Source organism: Amphibalanus amphitrite, unplaced genomic scaffold, assembly GCF_019059575.1.
Source record: "Amphibalanus amphitrite isolate SeventyFive unplaced genomic scaffold, NRLGWU_Aamphi_draft 000000F_arrow, whole genome shotgun sequence".
Classification (NCBI taxonomy): Eukaryota; Metazoa; Arthropoda; class Thecostraca; order Balanomorpha; family Balanidae; genus Amphibalanus; species Amphibalanus amphitrite.
The window spans coordinates 3,105,060-3,115,115 of NW_024881498.1; the positions used below are offsets into that span (position 1 = coordinate 3,105,060).

A 10,056-nucleotide genomic window follows, 5' to 3' on the forward strand; every position below is an offset into this window, starting at 1 on the left:
TTTACTGGGATCCGTCATTACTGAGCCAAACTGTCTTTACTGGGATCTGTTTTTACTGAACCAAACGACACTTCGGCCTAAACAGGAGCTTGTCGCAAGGCTCCTACAGGCTCGACGACTGATACATTACATGCATACGATGCGTCACGGGGCGAAGATAACAAATTTGTTCAATATTCAATCAACATTTGTTTCGTATCTATTTGGTGAAGGTATCAAAACTGCAGCTGGCCCGAATTCACTGGTGGCGGCGGGCTCGGGGCCGGGCGTTGACACAGACAGGGCAAAGCAGCGTAGCTCACAGGTGTTTATCGAGTCAGTGCTAACGGGCTGGGCAAAGAGAAACCCATCGACCGGACAGGTCAGGACACTGGGTCCAGGCTCGCAGATGAGTGCCACACAACCGCATACTTGTATGTGCAACAGTTCAATGAATCATGCGTCAATCCAAGAAAGAAAAACTTTGTGGGCCCAGTGAAGTTGACAGTTACATTTACCACACAAACCAAAAGCTCTTTACAAACTGGCTTGAAAAATTTAACAACCAAAAGTGAACATTGTTTGGTGGCAGACTGAAGTTCAAACCTTCATTCCACCAGCCCGTCAGGCGTCAAGGAACTTCCCAACCACTCCTTTCTGCCAGTCTCCAACGCATCGACCTCAAAGGCAGAAACGACAATGTCTCTCGACAGTCTGAAAGCAAAGAGGAGCCTACTGCTTCCAAAGATACAGTGAGCAATATTCCACAGCATGGTAGCCATGCCTCTGACACTGATTCTGAGTCTACAGCCCAGAGTCAGGAAGCATGCCAAGAAACTGATGATACGGCCACTGTCTCTGACCCTGCCATGAATCAGTCTTTACCCGCTTCTGGTAAAAAAGCACAAAGAAAAGGTCAGATGAGAAGGAATCATGGTAGGGGCAAGAAGTAGGAGATGGCTGCTATGACCTACCTTGTCATTGTATACCTCAACCAGGTTGAAACCCCCTGAAATCTGGTCTGCTGTTCATGCTATTGTTAAAAGAAATTGAGCCTTGATACTGATAGGGAATCATGCATCATCCTGACCATGGTTCAGAGCCTAAATCCTTACCAGTTTTCATTCCAATGTTTCCACCTCAACCTTGTTTGCAACAGGGGTTTGCAAGGCCCCTTTTGTTTGTTTCCCACCACGAGGTCAGGTGGAAGTGGCCTTGATCATGCTGCCAAATAGTTGTGTACTACTTTTAGCTTTGTCTTCCCTGTCGTTTTTGATGAGCATGCCCAGAAACGATGTTTGGCTGTCACTAATCTGTTGAAATGTGTTCAAGTTTAAGTTTGTTTGTTTTTTTTTGTTAACTTTGATGTTAATTTTTTTTTTCGCCTCAATTGAAGCAGTAATTCACTTTAATATACATACTTTTTTTACAATATTTCCTCAGTACTTCGTTTCTTTTATTTTCTTCGAATATGGTAGCAATTAAAATATTATATGTAATTGGCGCACATAAGACCTATAATGACGCAAACAACACCTGCTCTTGCTGGCATTGACTTGGCCTCTGCCCTTGGCCTCTGCCTTTGCTGCATTGGGCATTGGTTGCTGTCGTGCGCTTGTGGATTTTTCTAGGGATATTTTTCGACTGCATCGTTATCTTTCATGAAATTTTTTAATCTATCTTGAGTATCCTGGGGGCTGGCGTGAGTATGTGACAGGTAAGAAAATCAAATTCTGACTGGAATCAGTTCCTTCTGGTGTTGCTTGGATTGGAAAGCATATTGCTTGACTTGTTCTGTCACCTTAAGCCACTGCTCGGACTAATGCTTGTTGCATGGATGATTAAAATGGCGCAGACCAGGTTAAAGATAAAAGATGTCGACTGGCATCCCTGGTCACCTACTGGCTCCCCCACTTCTGCCAGCTGGCTGATACTCAGATTGAGATGGTATCAGTATTGCCATGGCACAGTAGTTTCTGCTCAATCACTGATGGTGATGAGGTCTCAGTGTTGCTGATCAGTGCAGTACTCTAATGCATTTCCTAGGCAGGCTGATGGTTTTTCCATAAGTTGTGAGCTTTCACTTGAACAGGCAGTCCCTAGGCAGACACCAGATGGATCCGCCATTGTGCTATTGGACCCACTTTGGTCTTCTGTCGAGTGAATGTGAGTGTGCAAGGGTACTGTGGTACCGGTTTTAAAATTTTAACCTGGACACTAGGGACTGGTCAATAAATATGTTGATGTTGATTACAACTGAACTGTGTGTATTGTGCACAGATGCCACCTATCAGCTTGCCAGCTGGTAATGCTAACTGTTCACTGTTACAGACGCTGAGCATGAGCAGACTGTGGGAAGTTGAGCTAGGGCATGATGTACATCGAGAAACATGCCAATTACATGGCTCACAGACCAAATAGCGCCTGAGAATTTAATCATACCAAGCACTGGCATGAGTGTTGATCAGTTCCTTGAGGAATGGTCCTTTTTGCAGGATTTTCAGTCTGAATGATACTTTGTTGCTGTTGCATATTCGAGCCAGCTGCCTGGGTTGCCTCTTCTGGGATCATCACCTTTACTTTGGTTAGAGTTCTGCATTGTAACAATTTATCAATGTGTCTTGTTTGGCATAACTTATTGTCAATATAACATGAAGCTAAATTCTATATATGCTAGATTATATTAAATTATATTTTCTTGATGTGTTGAAGAAAATCTCTTGACTTTCAGATTGCTTTTTCTCATTACTGTATGTTTTGCTCTTTATATTCAATATGATTTTTTTTTGTTCTTCCTGATCTAATGTTTATGTTTTCTTACCTGTGACAGTCAGACATCCTTTGTGGGGCGGCTTATGTTCTTGTAGGGAGCCTTGGCTTTGACAATTGTTACCAACTAACTACATGGCTTAAGATGACCCTATTGATGATGCTGGTTTTGTGTACATATTGTATATATAGGGTTTCTGTCTTTTCCTTGAACTATGTCAATGTCTCTGACGACATTAATTCACTTATCCTTAATCCTCAACCATGAGGCCCACGTGACCCAAGTATCCTTACTTTACCTTGTGTTCACATTGCATTACCCCTTTCTCATATCTTTTGTCTTTGTCCTTTTATTTACTGTCCCTCAAAGGACTTCATTTTTGTTACCACTTATGTGCTCAATTCAACTTATTCAATCAGAGATGTTTCTCATTTCCACTGGTCACTGCAGCCATTTCCCTTCTCTATCGTCTGAAGCATGGATGACACGATGATTGAGATGGATGTGGACATGGGCATTTACAGTGTTGCCCAAGATGTGGATTTGACTTGTGTGCACAATAACTGTGAATATTTTGTTCCATCTGCAGAACTCCACTTACAGAAAGGTTTATCTATCCTACATGTCAATGCTAGATCTCTTGCAAACAAACTTGACATGTTCCAAACCTTTCTCAATAGTACTGGTGTAGTATGGTCTTTAATATGTGTTTCTGAAACTTGGTTAAAATCGCATATGCTACCATTTGTTTGCATTGATCAGTATGATTTATTTGCAAATTGTAGGGAAGAGAATAGAGGTGGAGGTACGTTCATAGAAGTTTAAGTGCAAAATTAAGAAAAGACTTGACTCATTCTGATAGTGAGAACACCTTCATAGAAGTGTTTGTGACACATGGGAAAGTGCGTAAGAGTATGGTTGTTGGAGTTGTCTATAGACCTCCTAGTTTTTCTCATACAACATTCAAGTGTAACATGGAAGAAACTTTACAAAAAATTGCAAACTCAAACAAGTTTGCAGTTATATTAGGTGATTTTAACTATGATTTGTTGAAAGAAGTTAGTGATAAGCATGTACAAGAATTCCGTGATTTGATGTCATCTTATAGTTATGAGCATTTGATTTCGAAACCTACACGCGTCACTTGTGACCAATCATCATTGCTCGATAACTTCTTTATTAATGATAAGACTTTCTACAGAACCTCAGGTATTATCACTGCAGATATATCAGACCACTTTCCCATTTTCTTAAATCTTTCATTTGATACTGAAAGTCTGAGAAATCCCTCACCTAAGATGGTGTTTGACATGAGGCGAGCAGAAGACCTCGGCACCTTTCTGGAGACACAGCTAGTTGACTTCCATACCTTAAATGAACCAAATGCTGCTTGTAATGTACTGATTGATGCTTTCACCCAGGGCATTACAAAATTTTCACGGCCCAAATTATTATCTCGGAGGAAAACCCCATACAAGCCCTGGATAACGCCAGCTATTTTATGTTCAATAAATAGAAAGAACAATTTATATAAGAAATTCATAGGTACCCGCAATGAGTTAAATGAGACTAGGTATAAACAATACAGAAATAACTTAACCAATATAATACGGAATGCAAAAAGAGCATATTTTCAGAGTGCATTTAGAGTTGCTAAAGGCAATAGCAGCAAAACCTGGAAAGTCATGAAAGAAGCTCTAAATCATTCTAGACAACCATCAAATTTGTCCAAGTTCTTTGCTAATGAAGATGGATCAGTACGTTCTCCGGAACATATTTCTAATGGATTCAATGAGTTTTTTACATCAGTTGCGGAAAAACTTGAGAGTGAAATGCCTACATCAGATGATGATCCATTACGTTTCTTACCTAATGGAGACTTTCCGACTTTTAATGAGCCTTTAGTTACATCAGCAGCAGATGTTGAGTCAATCATTTTAAGTTTAAACTCTGTTGGAGGTGGTATTGATAAAATCAGTACCAAAATATTAGTAGCCACTTACAAAAAGTGCCTGCACCATTTAACTCACTTCTTTAATTTATGCCTACATGCTGCCATTTTTCCTGATCGTCTCAAAATAGCTCTGGTTGTTCCTATTTATAAATCGGGAGATAAGGACTCGTTTAATAACTATAGACCTATTTCATTACTGCCTATCTTTTCGAAGATACTTGAAAAAATAATACACTCGTATATTATAAACTTCCTTGATCAATATGATATTCTCCACCACTGTCAATATGGTTTTAGGAAAAAGCATAGCACATATATGCCTATTTCTCTTCTTGTGGAGGATGTTACAAAAGGACTAGAAAATAATGATAAGGTGCTAGGTCTTTTCTTGGATTTAAAAAAAGCTTTTGATACTGTTAATATTAATATTTTGATTAAAAAGCTTCATCATATCGGGATACGTGGTCCTTTGCTGAGTATCTTGAAATCTTATTTCAACAATAGGAGACAGTTAGTAGAGGTGGATAACTATTTATCTAAACTGACAGATATTAAGCTGGGAGTACCGCAAGGCTCGATACTTGGCCCATTATTATTCATAATTTATATAAATGATATCGTCAATATCTCTAACCAAGTGAAGTTTTTATTATTTGCTGACGATACAGCAATCATAGTGAAAGGGCCTTCTTATGACCATATTCAAAATCAAATGAATAACTTCCTTCCGATGCTTAGGAGATGGTGCCTAAGCAATAAATTAACACTCAACCCGACTAAAACTTATTACCAGCTATATTCACTTATCTCAAATGACAAAGAAATGGAAATCATCATCAATGAAACTAAGATCAAGAGATGTTTTTCAATAAAATACCTAGGAGTAATGATTGATGAAAACTTGAAATGGGAATCGCATATCAACTTAGTCTGTAAGAAAATAAGCTGTAGTATTGGCTTAATGGGTCGTGTCAGAGCGTTTCTTTCGGCAAGGGAGCTTTTACTTTTATACAACAGTATTGTTCTTCCTCATCTTAACTACTGTGCTGCCATATGGGGTAATGCGTACCTACACAGACTTCATAGAATAACGTTGCTTCAAAAGAGAGCCTTGAGGATAATTGATAACAAACCTTTCCTTTACCCGTCCCGTACCTTATTTGTTAAACACGGCATCCTTAAAATGCCTGAGCTTACCAAACTACAGACAATCGTTATTCTACTATCTTTTTTGACTGGAACCCTTCCAGCTGAAGTGTCTGACCTATTCAAACTTAGTACTTCCATTATTGTGAGGTCGCCTGAACATTTTGTTACGCCCTTTTCTCGTTTTAATTTCCGGATTTCTTCCATTTCGTTCAGTGCTCCTAAGGCATGGAATTCTATTGTTGCCAAAGACTTCCCTCAACTTGCCGATGTCCCCAGAAGCAAGGTTATTCTTAAAAAGTTTGTTAAGTCGGTGCTCATCAAAGAATATGGCGATTAGGAGAACGTACCAGTACGTTACATTTTATATAACTGAGCTAGATCAGTTTGTGGCGTATTGTATGATCTGTAATGTCATCCATGCTTTGGCCTATTACCTCTTCAATCGTTTTTCTCGATTATTTGCTGAGTTTTTTTTTCAATACAAATATTGTGACCGGTTATTTAATACTCATTTGTTTTTCTCGTGATATATTTTTTTAAGGACAGTTAACGCGTAAATCACTTGACAAACTATTAAAGTCTCTTTTCTACAAGAATATTTATTACGCAGTTTTCGTCACGTGTTCTTGTTGTTGTTTTTTTCTTTTGTTTTGTTTATGCATACATTGTTTGCTTTTTTTCATTCGTCTTTTTTGTCCTTATCCTACCTAACCATTGTCAGCCCTGGGTACTCAGCGGACGTCACTAGCCATGCTATCTGTCTGCTGGGTCCCCAGGGGTAACCTTTTTACTAATACCTGTGGTGGCGGGCTGTCCATAGCTTGAAAAAAGAGCGGGGAGTGATGTGACCTAATGTGCTTGAATTCCCCTCCTTGAATGAAGTTCCATGGTACTTAACGTAGCCAGGTCACATGGGCATGGAAGGGCACTCCTGCATACCTGTTCCACTATGTTTCACATGGTGGACAATTCAATAGGTATGGGACAAAAAATAAAAAAAAAAGATTTCATATGTGATCACCTTCCGAACGACTTCTAACGGATATCCAAGGATCTTCATCCCGCTCCTGCTATACAGTTTTGCAGCACGCAGGTTTCTTCCATCCCACGTGATCCAGCAGACAAGTCTCGTACCGTTTCGAGTGTTCCTGACAGCCACAGCCACGATTTAGGACCTCAGTGGTGCAGACCGTACCGTCCCGGCGGTCTCCGCTGGCCGTGCGGCCGGGGGGACTAGCCGCCGCCGTGGACACGGGTCTCAGGGCGGCGCTCAGGGCGACCCGCAGCCGGCTCTGCAGCGGCCTCGTGGGACCGGCTGCCGACACGATCAGGTAGAGATTTCACAGGACTTTGGACAGGCCCGAGCCGGGCCGTTATCGCCACAGGTCGCAGGCCAGGCGGCCGTCCAGCAGCGCTCCAGTGGTGTGGATACTGCCACCCGGTCGGCTCACTGCAGCTAGGCCGCTGACTAAAATCAGGGGACCTCAATGCGGTCAACAATCTGCTATTATATCTCTCCCAAAACCCTTATGATCGAGCAAATATGGTCAAAAGATGGTCAACGATTGATCATGGCAAAATCTGTGAAAGGTCGTTCGGTACTGAGTGCGCCCTTTCTTGATCTCTCGCCATGAAATAACTGGCGACACTGGCGGACGCCGTACGTGTATCAGCAGTCACTCGAGCCTCAAGGTCGATATCGCACTATCGCACGAATCTTGGAATGTACAGCGTCGCATCGAGTCCATGTGAGGCTGCTCGTTAGGAAGCCGACCTGCGCCGACTGTCGGCGACCGGCGACGCTCTCGTTTGGCAGGGTAATGGAATGGATCGCCAGCTAACGATCACCGGCAGCATGATACACGCTGACAACGTTAGACGCTCCTTTTGTGGAAAACTTCAAACACCGTCATCAAATTAAAATCAATCCAGAGACATTATTGAGAGTCGGGCACTTCTCACTCGAAGCTACAAAACGCCTTGCATTAAACGACGTACACATGGCACATCTCTCCAGTTCTCAGTGATTTTATCAGATTAAGTGCTATAAGTATAGAAAACTGTCATCAGTGCAGTGGTAGCTTCAAGTTCGACGGCGACTAGCGAGGCTAAAACTATCGCCATGACTTACCGGTGCTTCATGGATACAGAACAGCATTCATAATTAAACCTACGGGCGGGCGTTTGTTTATTTTTTGCGACGTTTGCGTTGGCGTTTCGGGCGTGCGTTTTGCGCGTTTTGCGGTGTTTGCGTTTTGCGGCGGGCGGGCGTTTTTCACATTTCAAAGTCCAAACCTTCGGGCCATAGCGCTCCTCGAAAAGCGCTGCCCTCGAGTAATTAAACCTACGCTGCCTTCTGGGAAGGCATAGTAACTTATTGCAGCCTGCTGGGATTCAGGTACCCAAATGTTTTGGAAGGCCGAACGAAACCTTATCTTAAAATTTAAATTAGGCATCTCAACTTGTGTAATTGCAATATCAGCAAAGCCAGCAGTTACGACACAAGACGCCCTAAAAATGTCGATATACGTGGCGGAGGTGGTTAACAGTTCCACACTTTGAACAGCCCCTCAGGGAGAGATCACACCACAGATTCAGATCTCTTGTGTCATCCTCACCCGCAACTCGGAGAAGCGGTACGTTTTGCTCAATTCTCTCTGTTGTCTTGGCTTTAGCGGCGCCCTCGCTTTTCACCATCAACGACGCAGTCATCTCGCCACCCTACCCACTCTGCTCCCCGCTCGGCCCAGTCCGCTCCCCCGGCGCAGTGGCCACTCACCTCCGAACCTGTCTCTGACGAGCTGCGAGGCGAGCGCGGCCGTCCGGTGCAGCGGGTTGAGCGCCGACGCGGCCGCCGCCGCCGGGCCGAGCCAGCCGAAGGGGGCGGCCAGCGGGCCGGCGGCCGGCCGCTGCGCCGGCACGCGGATCACGCCGCCGGCGCCGGCCGCCGCGAACGGGTCGTACAGGGCGGCCGCGTACTGCTCGGGCAGCAGCGTGGGCGGCAGCGCGCCCGACGACACGGCCGTGTAGAACGGCGCGTACGAGAAGGGCGCCACGGCGCGCGACTCCTTCTGGTGCGGTGTCAGCGGCCGGCCGGCCGGCGACGGCGGCGATCGCGCCGCGCGCCGCTCGCCGCCCGGGGAGCCGCCGCCGCCGCCGCCGCCCAGCAGCCGCGAGATGCTGAACGAGATGCGGGCGCTGGCGGGCGGCGGCGACTCGGCGGCGCTCCGGTCCGGCTCCGACCCCGGCGACGACGGCCGGCTGTCGTCGTCCACGTTGATCTCGTCGTCGTGTTCGTCGGCGCCGACGCGGGGCGGCGAGGCCGGCAGGGCGGCCGGCGACTCGATCATGGCGGCGCGCTGTCACAGGTAGGTACGTACACAGGGTGCACTGGCGCGCGCGGCCGGTCGGCGGCGGCTCCACTCTGTCTCTGGCGGCCACCTGCCGGTCACCTGAGCCGACACACGCTGCCGTCTCCGCGGCGGCCGGCCGAGCTCTCCGGCGCGGCCCGGCGCCGGCCGCCGCCGCACGCCAGCCGCCCGCTCATTGGTCCGCATCGATTAATTCCGCCGCTAAAGAGCGGCTCGACCAATGAGCGCGCGCTTTGAGCGCAGGCTCCGCCCCGGCCATTAATCGGGCCGACTGGAGACCCGGATTGGCCAAACAACCATTACGCCGCAGATACATGATTTTATGGCGAATTAACAATGGAAAATAGCCCGAAACATTGGAAAGTTTCCGTCCGGCGCATTAGCTCGCCAGTGCGCTCCTTCCACCTCCTCTGACGGCAAATGACGAGCCGGGGAAGAGACACCCACCGCTTCATCCGCTGAAGGGGCCATAAAAGAAGCACTTGACGAATGCTGTGAGTGGTAATTGCAATTGTTTGTAGGGTCAATTAGTGCGGGGACAGATTTACAGCGGAGATAGGCGGGCCATTTGTCGCTGGCCGGGCGCGCACACATGGTCGGGTGCTGGGCGGCGGTCCATTATCTGCGATATACCCACCGGCCGGCCGGACAGGACAGGGTCGGCGGCGGTCCTGAACAAATACAGCACGCGCCGCCGGGTCGAGTGGCCGGTCCCTGCCGTCAGAGAGGCCCGTCAGAGAAACAGCTCCATCGGAGGGGATGGCCAGTGGAGGGACAGATCGGCAGGCATGGATCCATGGGGGAGGGGGGGGGGGTCCCACTCGGTCGGTCAC

At 46.2% G+C, this 10,056-nt stretch overlaps 1 protein-coding gene across 1 annotated transcript in view; it reads right to left on the bottom strand.

Moving 5' to 3' along the window:
• The window catches only part of LOC122365903 (T-cell leukemia homeobox protein 3-like), a 44,955-nt gene extending 35,617 nt beyond the window's left edge, over positions 1 to 9,338 (bottom strand). The window contains exon 1 of the mRNA XM_043337940.1: positions 8,632 to 9,338. Within this exon, the coding sequence (XP_043193875.1) occupies positions 8,632 to 9,202 (571 nt within the window). The 5' untranslated portion in view covers positions 9,203 to 9,338. The remainder of the gene's footprint in view (positions 1 to 8,631) is intronic.
• Between the last annotated feature and the right edge of the window lie 718 nt (positions 9,339 to 10,056).